At 41.3% G+C, this 24,182-nt stretch overlaps 1 protein-coding gene across 5 annotated transcripts in view; it reads right to left on the bottom strand.

The window, feature by feature from the left end:
• DENND1A (DENN domain containing 1A) overlaps positions 1-24,182 on the bottom strand; it is a 582,084-nt gene that overhangs the window by 18,612 nt on the left and 539,290 nt on the right. For 2 of the 5 annotated variants that reach the window (XM_075835510.1, XM_075835512.1), the window contains exon 20: positions 8,162-8,221. The exons of the other annotated variants lie outside the window; for them this stretch is intronic. In XM_075835510.1, coding sequence (XP_075691625.1) covers positions 8,162-8,221 — 60 coding nt within the window. The remainder of the gene's footprint in view (positions 1-8,161; positions 8,222-24,182) is intronic. 5 annotated transcript variants of the gene reach the window in all.

Below are 24,182 nucleotides of genomic sequence, written 5' to 3'. Positions count from 1 at the left end.
CGAACTATCTGGCCAATGTTTTACAACCCAGATCCCCCAAACACATTATATGAGAAGACTTGAAGGAGCTCAGTGGCTTATCGAATAGGTGTATACAATGATCTAAAAAATAAAACAGCATGCAGTAAGCTCCTGAGCTCCCCCTAGTGGCAACTGCAGGCAGCCAAAATTTTATGGTTTATTAATACGTAAATTCAGCAGATTTGGAGATCTGTTCAGAAAAAATGAGCTCCAACTGCTAGGAAAAAAATATTAAAAAATAAATCAACACAGAATGTTGGACTTAAAAAATGACAGCGTTCAGAGGTTCCAGACCGATTTAGTACTATGTAACAAAAGGGCATTCTAAAAGAGCCAATGCAGCTGTCCTAGGCCCCCCAGGAGCAGTCCTTTTGAAGCACTGCTAGCTCAATAGCTCCTGCTGACTGGTGAAGTGTGAAAGTTGCTGTTGTCTGCTGCCATCCCGGTGAAACAAGATCAAAATGGTCCAAAAGCAGAAAACAAAAAGGTAAAAATTAGAAAAAGTGGTGGTTCCCTTTAAGAAATTTACATTAATAATTTTAGCGGTTTATTGCAGAAAAAAAATAAAGAATTAGTGAGAACAATTAGACAAACTTGAAGTCAGCAAAATGGAAATAGTTGAAGCGTTACACAGAAGAGGGGATGAGAAAATGATTAATTATTGCGAGTCATTAATAAAGAGACCTGCCAATGGGGTACGTTCTGTACTAATTAAACAACTTCTATTGCTTTTTTATTTTGCTCTGTAAGTCAGTTTTCTTTAAAGAAACACCCACAGAAAAAAATGTGTCCCCCCCCATTGTAATTGATGAATAAAGAGACGGACTTCCCGTTCACACCGCAAACACTAAGAGCCAGTAAGACAGAGCGCGGGTCATGTGACCGAACGGCAGGCCAGAACGGAGGCTGCGACTACAAGATAAAGCCATAGTATACTATTTCTAGCCACAGTATTGTTAAATGCCATGACTTTTTTATTTTTCCATCAACTCAGCCGTAAGAGGGCTTGTTTTTTGCGGGACAAGTTGTACTTTTTAAATGTCACCTTTAAAAAGTATTATTTAATGTACTAGGAAACTGGAAAAAAAAATAATTGTTGGGTGGAATTGAAAAAAAAATGCAATTCCACCATTGTTTTTTGGGTTTCGTTGTTTACGACGTTCACCATGTGGTAAAAATGACATATTCGCTTTATTCAGTGGGTCACTACGATTACAGCTATACCAAATTGATATCGTTTTTTTATGATGTACCGTACTACTTTTACAGAGGAATAACTATTTGTTAAAAAAAAAGAAAGATTTTGTGTCACCATATTCTGAGATCCATAACTTTCTTATTTTTCCTTCGATGGAGCAGTGCGAGGGCTTGTCTTTTGCGAGGTGGCGCAATCACAGGCTGCCATGACAATTATCGGCACACTGCGATTGCGTGGCGGGGGCGACGGGCTAAGGGAGGGGGCCATCCCCCTTTATCTAATGGCTTAGATGCCCCGATCGCTATTGACCATGGCATCTAAGTGGTTAAACGTCCGAGATCGGAGTTATCTCTGATCCTGGCCTTGGCAGTGAGGTGTCAACTGTAACATGAAGCCAACGCGCGATGAGTATGGAGTGGGCTCAACCCGTGAAACTGCTCCATACTCCCCCTTGGCAGCTGTGACATACAGTTACGTGACATGACACTAAGGGATTAATTCGTGTCATGTATGTTCGAGTAAAGTCTCAGTAGCAAGATGGTCTAATCATTCTAGTTCCTATAAAAATGGTCGACTTCTGGCTCTGTGTTTTTAGGTAGCCCCTGAAAACCATTATTGTCTTCCAACACAATTTAAAAAAATGAGCCAACAGATAAAATACTATATATTAAAATAAGACTCGGTAATATGAATGCCAACCATGTGTTATGTCTCAAAGGGATGACAAATGAACATATCATTATTGCCAAGAAGAAGAAATAATGAAGCTCTTGCCAACTTGAAGAGCAGGGGCAAGGAAGCAAAAGAACCACAGAACTAAGCTGTCAGAGAAGCTGGAGCACTGGGGCCAGAAGAAAAATATACTCTCTATATATATATATGCAAAAGAAGAACTTGCAGCACTCCAATAGGTCATAAAAAAAATGATAATTTATTAAATAAACTACAATTTTTTTTATCACCAATTGGAGTGCTGCAAAATCTTCTTTCGAATACTTGATATAGTCCAAGGATCAGGACTACGTGCTGGGCACCCTGACATTTATTATCCTGTTGTGAGTGCTGCTGCTCTGCTTTTTTTGTACATATACATATATATATATACACATACAAATGGCACAAAGAGGGGCACCACCTTACTGCTCAGGATTCCTTGTTAGTTTTAGCTGATCAATCGATGGCACTTTGACTCATGGACTGGGAGTCCCTACAGGTCCATATTAAGGATCAGTAAGCACTCTGTGAGACATTGTATGGTGCCTCTGAATTTAGAATCTATGAGCAAAAACCATAGTATACAGAGGGCCATGGAGGGGCACTATGGGCCTATAGCAGGCTGTGGGTACCGTATTAAAGATCCGTAAAACACAGAATGGTACTGAAGTTGTGTGCATGAGGTTTAGGTTTAACTCGAACAAACAACAGTTAGGGTTTTCCATAATCATTATTTATCACCTTTTAATTTGATTAATACGCCCTCAAGGGCTCTCACGATTCTGTTTTTTAACAGAATCATTGAATAGATTTTGTAGTGGCGCCATCGCACCAAGCTGCAAGGGGAAGCCCCGCCGCCTCGTCACTGCCTGGTCTGTCCCGTTCTGTCTCTGCTTCCCCATGGAACTGTTGTTCTGTACTGAACAAAATGACACAGCATGGAACAGCAGTTCTGTGGGGAAGCAGAGACTCCTAGTATATAGCCACACTGCCTCGCTGTAGAAAACACCCCTCTTGCATGTCCCACCACCTCCCCCGCTTGTAGATCGCACTCCCCTTGTAGATCGCACCCCCTCCTTGTAGATTGCAACCCCCTCCCTTGCAGATTTCAACCCCCCTCTCTTGCAGATTGCAACCCCCCCCCCCCCGTTCCTTGTTGATCGCGCTGCTGTAGTTCCCAATAGAAGCTGAATCCCCTGGCCAAAGCGTCAGCAATCTCTGGCCGGAGATTCAGCTCCTAGTGGCAGCTACAGGGGCACGATCAACAAGGAAGGGGGGGTGCGATCTACAAGGGAGGGGGTGCTGCGATCTACAAGGGAGGGGGTGCTGCAATCTACAATGGGGTGGGTGCTGCTATCTACAATGAGGGGGGGGGGTGCTGCTATCTACAATGGGGGGGTGCTGCTATCTACAATGGGGGGGTGTGCTGCAATCTACAAGGGAGGGGGTGCTGCGATCTAGGGGGTGTGGCACTATCGACATGGGCACTGTGGCACTATATTGGGGGGTGGTACTATGTGGGCACTGTCATTACATGTAGGCACTGTCATATGTGGGCACTGTCATTACATGTGGGCACTGAGGCACTATATGTGGGCACTATCGACAGGGACATTGCGCCACTATCTACATGGGCACTGTCACTATATGTGGGCACTGTGGGACTGTCTACAGGGACAATGCATCACTATCTACATGGGCACTGTGGTGTTTTATGTGGATGGTGACAAAAAATCCTGACAAATTAAATCCATCTTTTTTTTTTTTTTAACGGCCATGAAAAACGGAGAGACGGACTGGAAATGGATGAGAATTTGGAGACACTGATGTAAAATGGACATGAAAAACTGACAATTGATCAGTTTTTAACCCCTTCCCCCTGCTTGCATTCTGGGCCCTAATGTCCAAGCCATTTTTTACATTTTTCCATTGTCACATTCGAAGAGCTGTAACTTTTTTATTTTTGCGTCGGCATAGCTGTATAAGGTCTTGTTTTTTGCGGGACAACTTGCAGTTTTTATTGGTACCATTTGAGAGTAGATGCGACTTTTTGATCACTTTTTATCACATTTGTTTTAAGTCAGGATTAACAGAAAACAGCAATTTTTCCATTGTTTTTTATTTTATTTTTTACGGCGTTCACAGTGCGGGTTAAATAATGTAACAGCTTTATAGTCGGGGTCGTTACGGACGCGGTGATACCAAATATGTGTAACTTTTTTGCTTTATTGTAGTTTTTTTTAATAGTAAAGCATTTTGTAAGGGGAAAAAGTGGGTTTTTCATTTTTTTTTTTCACTTTTTTTTTTAAATTAACTTTATTAAACTTTTTTTACTTTTATACTAGTCCCACTAGGGGACTTCACTATCCTCCGATCGCTATTGTAATACACTGCAATACTTTTGTATTGCAGTGTATTACTGCCTGTCCGTTTAAAACGGACAGGCATCTGCTAGGTCATGCCTGCGGCATAATCTAGCAGGTATTCGCTGCAGGCAGACCTGGGGGTCTTTATTAGACCCCCGGCTGCCATAGAAGACACTGACACTCGGCGATTTTATCGCCGGGTGTCGGTGGGAGAGAGAGGGAACTCCCTCCCTCTCTCCAAAACCATTCAGATGCGGTGCACGCTATTGTGCACCGCATCTGAAGGGTTAAACGGGTGAGATCGATACTAATATCGATCTCACCCGGCAGAGCAGGGACGCCCCCAGCCGCCTCTGGCAGGTGAGAGCAGGGAGATCTGACAGCTCCCTGCTCTGTTTACTTTATTCTACAGCAGCGCCGTAGAATGGCGGCGCTGTAGAATAAAGCCCATTAATGACCGCCGTGAAAAGGCTTATCGGCGGTAATTAAGGGGTTAATGGCCATCTTTTTTCACTGTCGTGTGGCTGTAGCCTAAATGACTATTATGTCAGGAGTCCCGTTCACATGTATCGGGGTCGGGCTGGGAAATCCGGCAGACACATGTATAGTTTTTCACAGTCGTGTGAATCCGGCCTTAATGTAATTTATTTAAAACCCCATGGTGGGGCTGGTTCTGCACAGGGTCCGGCTCAGACTTCGGACACTATAATGTAATCTTGCCCCAGAGTGCCCGCTCGGCGCGATCTGCCTGGCCCTGCTGCAATTTAGACTGCTCTCGCCTGCAATGTAGTAGACCGGCTGAGGGGCAGAGGGGGATGTTAGTGCACGCAGTATATAATTGATTATAGAGTCTGTTAACCTGTTCCCTGCCGGGGAACACAGAAGTTATAATAAATTAGGATACATTCACACGAACGTAGCCCACCCCGGACGTGAAAAACTGCAGTTTTTCACGTCCGAGGTGGACCCATGCAGGACGCATTGTCACGGATCCCCCACAGACTACAGTCTACGGAGGGATGCGTGACACGCAGGAAAATAGGTAATGTCCTATTTTTCATTGAAACGGTCGTGTGAACGGCCCAATTGAAATACATGGATTCGTGTGACGGCCGTTGTTTTAATGGCCGTCACACGGACGAGATTCACGTTTGTGCGAATAAGCCCTTAGACATTTTTTAAAAAATTTGATTAAAAAAAAACATTTGCAGAGGTTAAAAGTTGTGAAGTTACGTATAATAATGATAGCAATATATGTTAAAAAGTAATTTATATAAAGACAATGTATTAAATTCTCTCTTGATATTACTGTTAAATAAACAGAAAAAAAAGATATAAAAAAAAAATGTAAAAAAAAAGTGTTGAAAAAAAATTTTGATTTTATTTTTGGGCAAAATCGCCCAGCCCTATTATCACCTATCCACAGGATAGGTGATAAATATCTGATAGGTGGAGGTCCGACCGCTGGGACCTCCACCGATCATGAGAACGGACTCACCTTGCCGCTTCTGGGAGCCCCATATAAAAAGAGCAGTACCGTGCATGCTCGGATAGGTGATAAATATTGATTATAGGAAAACCTCTTTAAAAAAACTCAAAGGCCCATCTAAATCTGTGGTCTATTTTGCCCACTGTATATTGCAGGGTATCGTACTGATAAAGATATCATATGGGATTTTCTGTCAATGACAACAATCATGAAAGTAGGCTACTGCAACCTTTCGGACAATAACGGAGATGCTCAGTGACAGGTTTACATATACAGGTATATATCACAACCCAATGTTTAATATGTTGCAGAATACACTTCCTTTTTGCAGATTAGATTGGCACCTGACCCAACATTCACCTTTCCTTCACCAGGTTACACAAGTCATAGGATGAATACATAAGACACCATGCAGTAGAGGCTTGCTTCAATACAAGACTAGCAGAACATGCATTGTTAGCAGTAAGTGTCCAGGTTGAACCTTTTGTGAATTTAAGAAAAGGACTTTGAGCAAAAATGAGTAAAAAAAATTCCAAAAGAACATACAAAAACTTGCATTTTCTCCTTAAGGAATACAAATTGGATATACACATAGATTTATGCATATATACACATCTAGTGCCTACAGAAGCAGGCACTTGGAGGGTGCAAAGCAAAATAGTACATTTACTAAACTGTTGAGGTCAAGGTACAAATGCCCCCAGAACCACAGGGTCGGGACACTTTGCAGAGCTCTCTTATGTGGTTGGCAGTGTGCACTTACTTTGCTGGTGATTAGGACTATAAAGGCAAGAGTCTGTACAAGGTAATACTAGTGGGCAGTGCTGACCCTGGAGAAGGGGTGGAGGGGGTCATGGCACTGTGGCAATCCATCGAGCCTCATCAGAGGATCCTAACTTTTTGTTGCATTTGTCACTATTCTGGAGCCCTGCTGTCGGTCTCTGTAAAGGCTTCAAATTAACCTAAAAATAACATCTAGAAGTGAATTACATAAATCACTTCACTCCGTATGATATCCTACAAGTCACATCTTGCCTATAAACTGCCTTTTTTTTTTTTTTTGCTATTCTGACCTACTATTGACCTTTATCATAATTTCCTGTTATTCACAACTACAAGACTTCTCTTATGCTGCCCTTATACTCTGGAAATGGCTTTCCTTGCCCTGTTAGACTCCCCCTCACTTATAAACAATTTCTTTAAATCCATCTCTGTAGATGTATCTATCTTTAGCGATTTCGTTACCTACTGGATCTAATTGTAATTCTATTTTCATGAAATCTGGTGGTTAACCGTACATAATACACAAACTACACACACCATACAATGGTATACCAGTCATTTGGCCTTGCAAAAAGTTTTACGTTTGTAACTTAAAAGCAATGTCTAGAGCAGTGGACTCCACTTATGGCTCTCTAGCTGTTGGGAAGCTACAAGTCTAAGGGTATGTTCACACGGCTTATTTTCATGCGTTTTTCGGGGCATAAACACCTCGAAAAATGCCAGAAAAATCAGAAGCTGAACGCCTCCAAACATCTGCCCATTGATTTCAATGAGAAAAACTGCTTTTCGATCAGGTGGGGCGTTTTTTTTACGCGGCCGTTTGAAAAAAATAAATAAATGCCCCGTAAAAAGAAGTGCATGTCACATCTGTGTCAATAGAAAAACAACTCCAAAAACGTCTCCAAAAAACGCATCAAAAAACGCTTGATGCTTTAAAAATGGCTGAAAATCAGAAGCAGTTTTCCCTTGAAAACAAATCCGGATTTGACAGCCGTTTTTACTTTAGCGTGTGAACATAGCCTATGGGTGTATTTACATGGTGTGGGTTTGCTGTGTTTTTTTCCGTGCTGCTTAAATGCGCACTGCAGAAATACGTGTTTTTACCACGATTTGTGGCAATTTTGCAGTTTTTACTGTGCGGGTTTTGGTTACGCGCATCGAGTGAATACACCCTTAAGTATTCCCTGACAGACGCAGACCAATAGCTAGTTGCTGGAGCCATATTTGTCGACTTGTCCAGAGACTAAATGTTTTTAAGGACCTATTAGAGGTTAATCAAAACTGCGCTTTTTTTTTTTTTTTTCCAGAAACTGCCCCACTCTTGTCCATAGGCTGAGTCTAGTTCTGTAGCTCAGCCCTATTTAAGTGAATGTCTTGATCAAAGAGAAACAACGTTTGGAGAAATGCAAGTTTCAATGCTCTGCAGTACACACAGGTCGTTGTTTTTTGCTTTGTTTTTTTTTAAAGTCTGGATGTCATTTTTGCTCATTTAGTATATGATAGAGCCAACTAACAAAACTTTATTAGAGCTACAGAGAGCGAGTCAGGCAAAGTTGTAAGTGAGAGTACAGACTCGCAAACTCTACTCACGGGCATGGTGCTGCGCTTGATCCTTGGTGGAGGAGGTCGAGGAGGGGGTAGCTTTTCCTGCTGTATCAAAATGGAAACTGACATATCAGTTGCAAGTAATTTATGACATCCATGTATCATAATGTAACTTTAATAGAGGTCCATCAAGTTCCATCATCTGTAGTGGAGACCAACTCCAATTGTTCTCCAAGATTCTCAAAGTCTCTCCGCAAATGCACAGAGTGCCCCTATTCAGCAGTGAGGGTTGAACCAGTTCCCGAAGACCAAGCAACAGTCCAAATGGGTCTAAGTATTTTAGTTTCAACCTCCCATACTTACTATAACCAAGACCACCGCCTTACCGCCAAGAAGTGCCAAAACCAACACTGCCTCCAACTTTGGAATTGGGGTACCCCCAATTAACAATCAGAGTGGTCCTTTTTTTTGTTTATTATGCTGATATTCCATATATGTATTAAAAATAGTCAAAAGAGAAGTCATATGCAATAACAATTGACACCAATAAAAAAAAATAAAAAAAAGCCATTGTGGGTGTTCAGATAAGATGCTATTCACAAAACTTGTTTAACCTGCAGTATTGATTTTCTGATGGTTCTTCACATTTATATTTTTTTTATACAAAAAACAGTCTAGTTGAGACGTATAAAATACATTCATCAGAAATGGCTCATTGCTTTCTATGAGAATATTCTCTTTATACGGCACAGAGTGTTGGAACGGATTATGTGGTTACGAACAAAAGGAGCATTATTTGTAGAAAAGAACAGTGAGTATACAGTGGGAACTAAAGTAGATGGGAAACAATAAATATCAAATGTAACATGAAGTCCCATCACGGTCTGCGGTACGTAATCGCCTACATACTGCTCTTCTCTACAGTCACATACAGCACATTATATACCATATAATCCCATATTACTAGGTTATATGTAGCAGGTTCCAACTCCTCCCCCCATTCGGAATTGAAATTTACTTTTTCCTAATGTGCCATTTGAGGTGGCCAAAAATAGCATCGATTATGTTGATGCGACTAAAAATATTTTTTTATGTCTTTTTTTAATTTTGCAATGCCACGTATGGCATTGATAGCCATCAATGCACTTCTGCAAAGTGTACGCTTGCCTTTTAAACGGACATTAAATTACGCAGAGCATTCTTTTTTACATATTGCAGAAATGCTGAACTGGCATTGAATCTGTTAATATCCTTCTGTAGCACCATCTAAACATGGAGGTGGAAGCACTGGGACTTAGCCAGCCTAGAAATCTGCGTCTGGCATGGGCTTCTCTGGAACGATTCACTCTTCCCACTTCTAGTAAAGAGATAAAAACATGATCATATGGTTCCCATCACAGGTTCTAAAATGTGCAGAGACAGAAGAGTGGGACGTTCTTCCTGCCCAACTTGGGCTGCTAGCAGCTGTGCCAGACAGTAATACACACATGGATGGAGGACTGTACCTGTGTTCACTTTGTCTGCTAGATATCATCTGTTAGTACATATTATATTCATCCCATTAAACAATAGATTTATCTTTTTTTATTTCAGCTTTTGACAGTTAAAAGGAAAAGCAGAACAAAAATGTAAACGTACTAATATAAAAAAAGTAATACTTAGCATTAAATAAAAAAAATAAAAAAAAGGCAGTGGTTATGAGTAGAAGGGAGAAGACCCCCTTGGGTCATATTCGAATTCTCTCTGCAAAGACCTATTTTTTTTTTTTACTAATTAAGACCAAATAGTGAAACACATTTTTTTCCTAATCTTTTTTTATCTTTTGATTGTTGATTTTTTTTTAATTTTACTTTTTCTACATGATTATGTGGGCAGTCATCTTGCCTGAGCTGCTGTTTACAGCATTTAGAGATATGCTTTACAGCAGCCACATGGACCATAGAAACCTGTGAACAGGAAGGGACCCTTGACTTCTGTGGGAGAGTTTTCTAGGCATGATCTGTGACCTGTGCAGAGATCGTTGTGCAGGGAGGAGGGGAGCGGTGTCCATCACCTATTGTCAATGGTGGATCCTGTGTTACCTGTCATTGTAATCCTGCCTGTAATGATAATGAGATAACTGCTTAGAAGTGATCTCTATAGAACAGGAAGTGTCAGCCTATTGTGAGGCCCAGTGGCCAGTGGCCAGTGCGAGAACTGCATGATTTAAAAAAATAACATGGAAAAGAAACCACACCAAAATTCATAAAAAAATATGTTTAACATAAAAACCAGCTTAAAACCATAGGTCATTTAGTGAGAAAAATTCCCTTTAAAACGGGTAGTTAAAATGTCTCACCACAACAATTTAACCCCAATTTAACAACAATTTAACCCCTATCCACGGGATAGGTAATAATTGTTTGATCGCTGGGGTTCCCACTGCTGGGACCCTACCAAGCACAGAAACGGGGAACCCAAGTCCCCTGTTTGTACGGAGCGGCAGTCATGCATGCGCGCTTCTGATGCATTCATTCTCTATGGAACTGACAGAGAAAGTCGAGCACAGTGATCGGCTATCTTCATGAGTCCCAAAGAGAACTAATGGACTGGCAGCGCATATGCGCGACTGCCGCACCGTTCAAACAGGAGACTCGGGACCCTCGTTCATGTGAAAAGTTGTTATGGTGGGTCAACCCTTTTAAGGAATTCTGAGTTAATAAAAGGAGAGAGGGGTTCTCCTGTTTAGAGCTCTCATCTATTAGCCAGGGCAGAGAGTGGCTATAAAGAGAGAGTCTCTCTTTCTTTCTGTGTCTTTAGTGAAGTCTGCAGAAATATTCTTCATATAAAAAAATACCAGAACCCTGACAGACCCCACTATAAGTTAAAGAGATCCATTTGAAAATGGATCAGTCATGTTATGGAAACACTTAGGAGTGCAAGCCATGATGCTAATGTGATCAAAGTCTTGCTCTATTTCCATTTCTGCTTCTAATAAATAGAAGGTCTATTCATCCAGATGTAAAATCAGTACCACAAAGTGCCATATCCAAAATACAATTTGGGGCCTTCCAGTTACTGTATAGCGAAAAAAGTAATCTCCTCAAAACAGAGCCCAGAAGTGATTGTCACTTCTATTCCTCTACAAGAGAGGAGACAATTGTGAATTAGTGTTTTTGGTATACTACGATATACTGTATGTTTATTGCTCCTAAACTAATTTTGCTTGGATAAGGCCTCTACATTGGAAAAAAAATACTCCCCCTGAGACAATAACAAATACAGCATGAACTAAAATTTGCATTTTTATCTTCGGTATTTCTTATAGATTTCAGTGACCCATGCTTAAAAACTGACAACAAAGATACTGTAGATAAAGCTTGTAAGATAATATCTGACAGTTCCCATAGCAGCACACAGGAAAGTCTTGTGCCGCTGCTGGTTCCCATCACACCGGTGCTTCTTTATGTATCTAGCACTGAGGAGCTTACGCTTTTCTGCTGTCACTTCCTTTTGGCTCTAAGCTGCAGTGAAATGTTAAAAGAGCATCTGCGGGAGGGGCACACGTAAATTAAATAATGATGGTTGTGCCCATGTGACCCAGGAGCTCCCGCTCCTCATCACAACCTGATTGGGGGCAATGAGCTTGGGCCCTTTTCACAGGCTGTATGCAAACGTATGGCACCACTGTACAGAAATCATAGGACTCGTAGCAAAACTTAGAATGGGCCCCACCGCCACTGAGAGCATCGACAAATTTACTAAATCTTTATTAAAGGGTTTGGTCACGTTACAGAAAAAAACCCACCACAAAAGGGCATTAAACTGTTAAGGTGTGATGTTACAAGTATAATTATCTTGATATCTTACATCGTATGGAGGTGGAGAGCTCCAAAGTCCATTATTTACACAGCGCAGACATACAGTAGGCAGCTGGGGGCCTTATTTGCAAAGCAGAGGTAACAAGAAAATTATATTTGTAACAATACAACTTAACAGTTTATTGCCTTTTTTATTTTTCTGTTATATAGAGTGGGCAATCCCTTAAAGTTAATGTTTAATGCTCAGTCTGATCATATTTTGCAATGTATTTATGACAAATAACTGGCATAATTACATTAATAAATCTCATACAGCTCTATATCTTCTGCCTCTTGCTACACAGTACATGATAAAATTGGCTACTTGTAGCCACCACTAGGGGGAGCTCAGTGCACATGAATTTATACAGCTACCATTGGACTCATTGAAAGCTGTAAAAATCTTAATGTTCCTCTTAGTGGTGGCTGCAGGAAAAAACGCTACTGCAGTATGTCAGGAAGCAGAAGTTCAGAACGAGGACCCCCCCCCCCCCCTCACCACAGCTCCATAGTAACGTGGTGGTCTGCCTCTATGGAGAGTACACAACTGACAATATGGGTGTCTATCTTTACACATACTCTGCTTGCAAATGCAGGCGCTTGAGTCTAGACAGTCCAGTAATCTAGGACAGGGAGAAATCACCTGATAGTTAAGACTTCTTAAAGCCCAAAGGCAAGACTTAAAAGAGGTCTTCTGAGCAACCAAATATTGTCCTATGGATGACTGTAGGAAACAGCTGTTCAATAATCTAGACAGTCGTGAGGCTTTCAGGCCATAAAAGTTTGCGCTGATTGTGGTGCACAGGCCATCAGATTTGGGTTTTCAGGAAAGCTACAAGTGATATAACACATGTGTAATACAGATAGTCTACAAATGGAGTTGGAGTTCTCGTATACGAGAAGTGACAGTAAAAAGATTAACATGGCATACACTATTAAATACAATACGGTCGCATATAAACAGAGTCTCCCATTGAGTAGGATACAGTAGATCACAGCTGTAGTGCCAATGGGGAGTGAGGGTACAGTTCTCCAAGTCTTAACCATAGAGTACTGTTAAAGGGTATCCCTCTTCCAGCACAGAGGGTGGTTAAATGAATCATATGGGGACGATCACTTGTAGAACAAAAGCTAAAAGTGGCAAAAGCAAATAGGGGAGAGAAATCAACCACCCTGACCCTCATAAAAGGAGCAAGGAAATCTTTGCAGAAGAGTGAAATGATTTCAAAAAAAGTATAGCACAAAATGTTTATAAATAGTATTAAGCATAAACAGTTAAGTATAGTCAAAAAGAGCTTAAAAAAAGACAAGAAAGTCATCAGGTAAGTTCACATAATAGCACTTGAGTCCAAGTCACCATGCTAGTAGTCAGGAGGGCACTAGATAGTGAACTCTGTGCATAGTTAGGGGGCTCATAAGTATCCATGATGGTGTTTTCGGGGGACATCATTGGGTTCCTAGTCGTAATTCTCTGAAGTGCCCCAGAATAATGTTCATGTGGACAAGTCTTGCAGATAGTCTCGGCTATCACCTTTATAGACCAAGTGCTCAGGAACTGCCGGATAGACATTACTGCTATAAAAGAGTCTGGAGAAGCCTATGGTCATCCAAGATTTATGGGTAAGCAACAAGGTGGCCAACCATGTGATACTCCAGCATAGAAACTTATCTGGATTGTCTTTGAGTGTAAAGCAGAAGGTACAGGAGATCTTGGTCTGAGGATAGAATTAAGTGCAAATTCAATTTAGATCAATAAAACGGCCACTCAATGTAAACTTGAGGTCCTACTGTGTCCAACTATTCCCACATCTCAAGTTAATGTTAACTAGACGGGCACGAAATCGTCATGGAAAAGGTTGCTGACAGAATAAACAGTAGCTCTGAAGGGAGAAAACAAAAAACAAAAAATATTTGTGAGGGCAGCATCACACTGTACTGTAGTTCTGTGAGAATGTCGAGAAGATAAACACGCTTTATCGCAGGGCTGGATGCTGACCACTTGGAGCTCAAAGGCTCGTTTTAATTGCAAATTTCTGCAACGTGGAGATTTACCTATCCCACATATGTCCTTCAGCTACTCCAAGGACACAAGATAGCCCTGAGAAGTAATTTTCAAACACAGATAATCCTTGCCTTAAGCCAATTTTTCCAATAGAAAGTTTTCTCGCTCTCTCCGGGCTGCACATACAGTAAGCTCGTCCACAGCCTGAGCAGGATCCCCTGCGGGATGGAAAAGCTGCAGCATATTCTAAAAATGAAACATGCAAATCTGATAAGCTCAGGGTTCCTACAAGCAGGCCTTGGGTTAACCCTTGAACTGCCACGGCTAGACCCAGTGACATCTGACGGTCTCTCTATCGGCTATAGAGTAAACGTCATCTAAGCTCCTAGCATACCCAACACATAGATATACCTGTTACTCGTGACAACGGTTGGCGGCACCGGTTTACTTTGCAAATAATCTTGTTCCGTTGGTGTCCTTTCTAACAAGGACTTCTTACTTTCACAAAACGAGATGACAAGGTTGTGATGGTCTCCTCCTCTTCCCTGTAGATGTACAGCTGCCATCTCTTGTACAGGACGATTAGCCATATGTGGGAGCCCACTCGGGGGGGAGCAGAAATTATTTACAAAAGCAGCATCTGATTTGCAGTTAATTTGTTGATGCAGCAAAACACATTGTTTCCGAAAGGTCAGGAGGGGAACGCACGCTGGAAAATCATCTTAATTAGCGCATGGCTTGTACGTACGGCGGTGGAGGGTATAGACAGGCATTGCAAAGAACAAGGCAAATGGATTTAAATGAGCACTTTCTCAAAGAAGCCTGTATAAGGAAATATCTTTTTATGAGAGAGCCGAGTCGGAAACTTATCTGCTTTTCTTAGAGCAGGGCTACCCTACAGTGCCAATTCTCTTTGTTAAAGTTGCCGAAATATGTTCTGTGCAAGAATTATTTTTACAACAGCCATGTGATATTTTTTATAGTCAATTACATTCCTTTATTTACCCTTATCTATATAGCGCCGATATATTCCGCAGGACTGTACATTGGTCACTATTACTTGAACTGCAGAACCAGGACCTAAGGCTGGATTCACACACAGCGTTTTGTTGTTTTTTTGCAGCGCTTTTAATGTTTTTTTTTTATTTTTAGTGCAGCGAGATGTTACATTAAAGACTATAGTAAAATATAAAATGCACTACATATAACTGCATTTTGATTTGTGGTGTTTTTGAGACGATTTTATGGTCAGTGGCGTTTTTTTTCCCACCCAAAGTGCTCTGGATATGGAATTTTGTAAGCCTTTTTCCCCAGAGGCTTCTCTATGTACAAATTGACACCAAATTAAAAAAATGATACCAAAAATGAATATTAGATTTTATGGACGCTACCGTTTTTTGATGCAGTTTAACTTGCCAGAAAAATTGTGTGTGTGAAGCAGACCTTAAAGGTACACTCCTGGCTAAACGTACACGCAGTGTTATACCTAGAGCAGGGCTTGAGGGGGGTGGGTGAATAACACAATGATTGAAGGAACACCAAAGAGAGTCCCCCTGTGTCATGCGCCACCACTTTTGTCCCTTCATTGGGGCTAACACAGTGTATTGGTTTTAATAGGGGTGTTCCTGATCGGTGGGGGTCCGAGCACTGAGACCTCGACCAATCGCTAGAACGAAGCGGCAGAAGCGCTCGAGTGAGCCTCTTGGTTTCTGATCTGCTTCCTCAGAAAGCCGATGTAACAGTGTATGGACTCATTAGAAAGTCTATGGGCCAGTACACCGTCACATCGGCTTTCCAAGAAAAGCCGTTTAGAAACTAAGCGGCTCCAGTTGTCTTCATCAGACGTCTCCCACCCACAACTATTAAACTTACCTGAGATTCCAAGAAATGAAGATTCTCAATATATTTGCAGTGTTACAGTTGCGTCATGATCAGTCCTGTCCCCAGTCCTTCCGCCCATATCTCAAGAGCCACCATATTGAGTATTAATTGATACAGAGGGCAAGACAGACCATGAAAAGTAATAAGTATGATGAACGTAAAGAAACAGGGAGGATGTACTGCTGAGAACTCCATATCCCAGCCCCAGGTTAGATTTTGGCAGGTGAGGGATATCACTTTAAAAAATATTCTACATATGCTATGACCAATCCTGATCCCACACTTTTCATGGCGTATAAATAGGTTTTCATTTTTTTAACTTAGTATTGTAATATACTGCTTTAATATAGGATGAGAACCTCCGTGTATTGAGAATAATGTATTTATGGGTTAGTTATCACATATAAATGCGCATTTCATTGTGAATGGGAGAACATCACACTATGTGCGGTTTGCAAGTTATCCCAGGAATCAATACACAAAAAGAGAAAGGAACGATGTGAATATAAATTAGGAAGTAGTAGCAAAGCCTCATTGGTGCACTGGGAAAAACGGTGTCCATCCAGCTCTACGGCGGACGCGGAATATTTGGCAGAAAAAAATTAGACTACCGTATTGGTACTTGTGTGGAGAAAAAAGGCAAAATATAGAGCCCAAGGGACGGAAATGAACAGTTTACCCACAGTCCACCATGATTTCACAGTACAGAGTGTAATATTTTCACACCAGTGAAAACATAAAAACAAAATGTTTTTGTATGTGTGAATTAGCAGCTGATGCCCAGGAGATTATACAGCTTTGTCTGATGGCTAATTCTCGTTAATAGTTTTTTGCATAAAATATTCAAAACAGATTCCTTAGCAGTATATTAGAGGTGTTAGTTCACACCCTCCTACCATAGCTGTACCTCAAAATATGCTGCGCTCAGAGCAATTTTATTTATCTACATATACACACCATTCAGCCATACCATTAAAACCGCAGCTCTGACCAGTCAAGGCATGGACAGATCCTTTAAGTCCTGTAAATTGTGAGGTGTGGCCTCCATAGATCAGACTTAATTTTCCAACACATTCTACAGATGTTTGATTGGATTGAGATCTGGAGAATTTGGAGGTCAAGTTAACACCTTGAACTTTTTGACATGTTTCTCAAACCATTCCTGAACAATTTCTGTAGGGTGGTCGGACATATAAGGGTATGTTCACACGGCCAAATTTCAGACGTATACGAGGCGTATTATGCCTCGTTTTACGTCTGAAAATAGGGCTATAATACGTCGGCAAACATCTGCCCATTCATTTGAATGGGTTTGCCGACGTACTGTGCAGACGACCTGTTATTTACGCGTCGTCGTTTGACAGCTGTCAAACGACGACGCGTAAAAATACAGCCTCGTCAAAAGAAGTGCAGGACACTTCTTTCAGACGTTTTTGGAGCTGTTTTCTCATAGACTCCAATGAAAACAGCTCCAAAAACGGACGTAAAAAACGCCGCGAAAACGGCGTGAAAACGCCGCGAAAAATGCGAGTTGGTAAAAAAACGTCTGAAAAGCAGGGTCTGTTTTCCCTTGAAAACAGCTCTGGATTTTCAGACGTTTTTGTTGACTACGTGTGAACATACCCTTACACTGCTGAACGAGGCCACTGCCATTAGGGAATATTGTTGCCATGAAGGGGTGTACTTGGTTTGCAACACTGTTGCTATCAACTCAAAGTGAGATCCAGAAACGTGATTTGTTGGCAATCATAAGCATAGATAAAAGTCAAACCGAATGGGTTGTTAATGATGTAGTTGATGAAGTCTGGTATGGTCGCCACATCAGAGGACCAGATGATAATCATGTCAGCAATGTAACGACCATACCAGACTAAATCAAGAGCAAAAGGATTGCTGTCAGTGAATAGAAAGCATTCCTCCCACCATGCTACATATAAATTGGCGCGCGAAGGGGAAGGATTATCATCTGGTCCTCTGATGTGGCGACCATACCAGACTTCATCAACTACATCAATAACAACCCATTCGGTTTGACTTTCTCCTATGCTTATGATTGCCAACAAATCACGTTTCTGGATCTCACTTTGAGTTGTACCTCCAGTTTAGAGACTGTTCAGACTGGCACTTATCGCAAGCCTACTGCAGGTAATGCAATTTTGCATGGCAAATCTGGTCACCCGGAACATACCATTAAGGGTGTCCCGGTTGGAGAAATATTTCGAGCTAAAAGAAACTGCTCGTCTGAACAATCATATAGGGACGAAACGTAGAAAATATGCAATCGTTTAAAGGACCGAGGCTATCCCCAGTGGACCCTGGACAGGGCTATTAATTTAGGTGAGAACAGAAAACGCTGCTATTTATTACAAAGAAAACATAAATATAAAAATAATAAAAATTAATCTCTTGCATTTGTTACATCATACAGTAAAGAATATCATATGATACGATCTATAGTGTCCAAATACTTACCAGTCCTTTTTCAAGATGAAGGTTTACGCCAGATACTAGAGCCGGGTTGTAAATTTCCTTCCCGGATAGCGCCTACTTTGGGTACCATGCTCTCACCTAGTTTAACGCATGTTTCATCTAAACAAAATACGTGGCTGTCATCTAAAGTTTTTTTATCCTTGTGGAGCAAATATATGTATGTGTTGCAACCATGCACATCAAATTAAAGAAGTAAGTTCGGCTATTGATGGAACTATACATAAAATAAAACAATTCATCAACTGCAACACACGACATGTAGTATATCAAATAAAGTGTACTCTTTGTGATTTACCCTACGTTGGGTGCACAAGTCACCCTCTTAAGGCCAGAATTAGAGAACATCTCAATGGAGCCACTAATCGTGAAGTTAGAAATCCTTCTAATGCATCCAAACACTTTAGTCTTATGCAACAAGGCAATATCAGCAGCTTTCAGTTTTCAGGAATTGAAAGGGTTAACAAGCCAGTGCGAGGTGGTGATCATAGGAGAGCACTACTAAATCGTGAGGGATACTGGATTCTCATGTTAAATACTATAGTCCCCAATGGTCTTAATGTGAGAAATTATGTTATTATGAATTATTAATACTCCATATATTTTTGTACTTGGTCTGTGATTTTGTAGTTACATTTTTATACATTTTTGTACGTTTTATATGTCATTCACTTTTGTGATTATTGTATACACCTGATTAGAGTGGGTGGTTTTCTTTCCTGGCTGTTATTTCAGCCACACGCTCTAATTCCCTCCCCTGTCTATGAGTAATGGCTCTTGTGAGCTAGAAACGCGTCAGAGGGGACGGACACTTTATGTATTTTGTCCACTTCAAGCTGTTCAGCCTTTCCGCTGGCTATTTAAATAAATAAAGAAGATTTATTTTTCAAATTCCACAAGGAGTGCTGATCTTTTCCTCCTGAATGATGTATGGACACAGCCCTTTGACAAGGGGAATCGTAACACCCATTTGCTAATGCTTGCACAAAAAGGTAGTGTTAACAATTAGTTACGGCAAGGCAGGGCGGCAGAGAAGGGGGGCCCACGTTTGGGTAACAGCCCAGTGCCTATAGTCTACTCTAATCCGCCTTTGCTGATAGGCGCATATATATCATCTATCGCATATGTTTCTATCTCATATCTATTTATGGACATCATATCTATCTGACTACTTATCTATGTATTGCACATCTTTCTATCGTTTGATCGTTTATAGCCATACGAGTGATATTTTAACGCACAGCGCAGTTTCACAGAAATGTCACGTCCTTCGCCAATTTATATCTAAGTAAAGATTTGCTTGTCTTGCAGATTTGTCAACCTATGCCTGAAGTCCGTAAATGGTAGCATGTATTCTGTTAAGGGGTTGTCAGGGCAAGAAATTACTGTATAGATGTGTCCTCCCTTAAATGGACACAAACTTTTCAAATTACTTATGCTAATCTAATAGTATACCGATAGATATATATATATATATATATACCAACTTTGTAATTTACTTACTGTTAAAATGTAGTTGTTTTATCCATGCAAATTCGATGAAGAAGTTACTGCCACTAGGTGCCTCCCTTCCTGTAATCTGCTGTCCACACCCTGTTGTGATCTAAAATTCATCCCTACTTACAGATGGACTGCAGGAAGTGGAGGGGTGTCTCTTTACTGCCTGCCAATACAAGTATATGAAGAGGGAAGGGGGAAACAGGAGTAGCGAGCAGGGAGAAAAAAAACACACGCTGCCCATAGAAGTCTAAGGAGATCAGGAGGTATGAGAAAAAGACAGACATGCTGCAGATTCTGGTGAGTGTTATATCACACCCCAGTGCCGGCCTCTCATCTAAACTGCTCATTACTGCTGTTTTATGTCCTCCATGCTGCTGTTGTTTCTATATATGTGATATAGATAGTAAAGCAGGATTATCCTCTTCTCTATGTGTGCAGTGGCTAGAAGACATGATAGCAGTTGGGCTCTGCCCACCAACTCAGGGACAACTGAGAATTAGAGATAGAGTCTGCAGAGGGGAAACTACTTAAAAAAAATGCAGTATACAAGTCACATGATAGCTAGAAATAGTGTAACTCCTCATGTACACACATGACAGCTTATTCGGAAAAGTTGGGTACGCTTTAACTTATCTCTAAACCCGACATATCCCGAGATGTTTGGCACAATATGTTAAAAAACCATGTAATAAAATGTATGTCTCCAAAGGATGCCTCTAACGGATACCATGTTAACATATACTTTTTTTTACTGGAAGGCTGTGACAATACATCTGACTTATGCCATCCGTCGCCTATAGACTCTTATATTAAAAAACGTATACGTTCACATATACGTTTTTATGCGGGATGCCGCGATACTGTATTAGTATCAAGACAAATTGTAAAACTTAACGCAAATGTAAGAAAAGTTAAGGGTGGACACATCGGTATATTAGGAAGTTAATCCTGGCTGAACAGGTGAAAGACAGAATCTAAGAATCTAAAACAAGGACTGACTTATTTGGTACCGAAATGGAAAGTAGCCCCCACATTTCAGCAAAAATGGTGTCTTGTAGTCTTCACTGTTAATTTGTCCTGGCATTTGTGCTTTGACTACCTGTCAGGTTTCTCTGCCTCTAACACTGGTGACAATAAAGCTGACGTCTCCCTCTGACACTGAGCAGGGAAGAAGCGCTGCAAACATTACTCTGTCAGTTGGCGAAATATAATTCATTTCCAGTCTCAGGAGACATTTTAAAGATATACATGTTATTATAGCAAATGTACTGAAAGCAATGAGGCACTAAGATAAGGACAGAAGGTCATTCCTGTGGCTATCACCTCTTCTATCCTAGACAGTTATGCAATGTTAACTGCTTCCTACTAGAGAAACGTGGGTGAGAAGCTTCCTGCTTAGAATAAAACATTCAATATCCTGGCAGAATTGTCATAGAAATGTACAAATATAATCTACTGTCTCTAACAATCATTCCACCTAGGATAAAAAGTCCGGAAGAACGTACAGCATAGCCTTATATACCATTATAGCAGCACGGAAATGCTACGTTACTTTACACCTACTACACGGATATCCAACATAAACAAAGAGTACTCATGTGTTCAAGACTGGTACAAACGCACCCAATATTTGGGCTGAAAGTTAAAGGGGTTGTCTAGTTTAGAAAACCCTTCTTCAATTTTCCTTGAGACTTCTGATTTAGTAGAGGGGAGTCCCCTATTAGTCAGAGCGGAGAGCAGCTATACAGAGCGACCCTACGACACTGTATACAAACAGTGTATTGATCTCAACAGGCACAATGTAATATTTATTTTCCCTTGTGGTGACATTGCAAGGAAATTCGCTGCTGGACTTCCTCACAGATTAAAGCTAAATGGTTAGTTAGTACATCCGTACATCAATTTATCGTTAGCGAACCCTACTGTATAAAAGACATTGTCCAAAGCGGACTACCCCTTTAAGAACAGGTGTGGCCCACTGTTGACTTTGGATCTTTGAAATTTACTTTTTAAAAAAGGAATGATGCACTTTAATTCCTAGAACCCCCCCCCCCCCCCCCACACACACACACACTACAATTCGATCATATAATGGAAGATTTAAATAGGGGAATAGAATAAGGGCGACACAGTTAAAGAGGACATGTCCGTTCTCATGGCATTTCTGTTACAGTAAATACTTGCATTCCCATTAAATATAAAATTCTAGCCCATCTTTTTTTAAACCTTGTTGTGCTGTTCCTCTGTTATTCCTCCTGAAAATAAATGGCTACATTGACAAGTGGGTGTTCCCATTCCCAATGGGGTGTTTCGCTAGAGAGTCTGAAACTGTCCAATAAGACATGTCAGGAGACGTTCTCTTTAAAAATGTTTTACATGGAGATTGCGAGACACGGGGATATACCGTATATACATGTGCGCCGTATTTTTCTTTTTCTGTAAAATACTGGCAAAGCGCACAGATAAATACGTTGCATTAACTGCGACCTGCTATCCTTAGCCCTTTCGTTAAAACTGAATATGTCATGAGCAGTCATTAGTTCCCCATAAAATAGCGCTCTCCCATCATAAATATGGAGCGTGTTTCTCCCGACTTCATTTTCAGGTCAACGCCGCGTTGATACATGAGCCCCAAAATACACTGCAGCGGTTATGACAAAGGAAATGAAAGCTCTAACAAAATGTATTTGAAGAGTTGGCCAGTAATGAATACAGCGGCTCATACTGTTTGATACCCGACAGATTTTAGAAAGATGGGGAGTCCCTGACTTGTCCTGCTACCTTTAGATCCCAGTTAAAGGCTCACAGCTGTTCCTCCGCAGCTTCAGACAGCGAGCCGAGAAGGGATCTGCTCTCCAATTTGCTAAGACGGAACTGTTTCCACCTGCGCTGTGTGTGTGACAGGGCTGACATACTATACCGGGAGGAAGGGGGAGTGCTAGTGACACTTTTTATTCATGGTGCCGAACGCCCTTGTAATGATCAGCCCTGCTGGATGTGTGTGCGCTAAAGCTGTCCCTCAGACAGGAGCACTGGCATCTCTTTCCACCGGCTTATTAGGTACTTCTTGCAGCCTAACGAAGAGAGCAACTGCCGGGAAATCTGACTGTCAAATCAAATCCTCCAGGGCAGCTCCTATACACAGCATCTCCTCATTTATACAGCAGAGTGGTATTAATATAAAGGTGGAGAGCACCTGGGACTTGCTGTTGGTCATTTCTGTAGCAAAGCAGGCCCAGCGCTGCGTGTCACTCACTAATCACACTGCTTATGGATTTGTGCAGCTGCTGCTCGAACACACATAATAAAGAGCGCATGGGAGAGAGGAGACGCCGGCCAGCGCTTCCCACCGTGATGTGTGCTTTCAAAGTGCTGAAACAAACGGAAAACATGCACAATATGTTGCCTCCGCAAAAATAGCCCCCTGTGTTTCAACATATCATAGACATGCAGCATCAGCACAATGAATGCAAATATGGACAAGAATACCCAGTCAACAAGAAGGGGGTCTTGTCTCCTTGGAAATCGTGCGGATAACAAAAGCAGTAGTGTATACATTAGGGGGTAACCTGGGTAATGACCTATAAACAGAGGTGTTCTAAAACCCCCAAAAAGTGTTACTTTTTCTACGGCAATGGTTGTCAAAAATAAAATTTGCCTGTGAGGTGCGGTCTATTGTTCGCTATTGGAAGGATATTTTATAATAGGGTGTTTTGATATTGGTACGATATTCACCATCTAAAGAGGTTCTTCAGTCAAACTTAAAGACGTGTTCAACCGTAACTTTTATTGAATTGTGTGAAGTTCTACCATTTTAATGGTACCAATTCAATACAATCTCGCGCCATTCAGTGAAAAAAAACATGGGAGTCTATGGGTTATGGATGGCATCCGTCAGAGGCATCCATCCAGTAAACAAAAACATAAAAAAAGTATACATTATTTTTTTTTAATATGGTAGTCTATGGGTCGCAAATAGCAGACTGATGGTATCCATAAGATCCGTCGGAGGTATAATTTTTTTTTACATATCTGTTTAACATCTCGTGCCACACATCTCTGGACATGTCGGGTTTAGAGAAGTTAAAGGGGTTGTCCAGGCTGGGGGCTGTTTTTTATACTGATGACCTATCCACAGGATAGGTCATCAGTATATGATCGGTTAGGGGTCCGATTCCCATACCAATTGGCTGTTACGGCTGCCTCCGGGCACCAGAAGCTATGCAGGGTCAGTGCCGGAAGCAGATGGATCCGACCACTGTGTAGCAGCCGTGCTGTACAGCCGCTATACAGTGGTCAGAGCCTTCTGCTTCAGGCACCGACCTTGCATAGCTTCCGGCGCTCGGAGGCAGCTGAT

The sequence above is a fragment of the Rhinoderma darwinii genome, chromosome 8 (genome assembly GCF_050947455.1).
Source record: "Rhinoderma darwinii isolate aRhiDar2 chromosome 8, aRhiDar2.hap1, whole genome shotgun sequence".
Lineage (NCBI taxonomy): Eukaryota > Metazoa > Chordata > Amphibia > Anura > Rhinodermatidae > Rhinoderma > Rhinoderma darwinii.
Note: the sequence above shows the minus strand (reverse complement) of the source record. Positions and strands in the feature narration are given on the sequence as shown.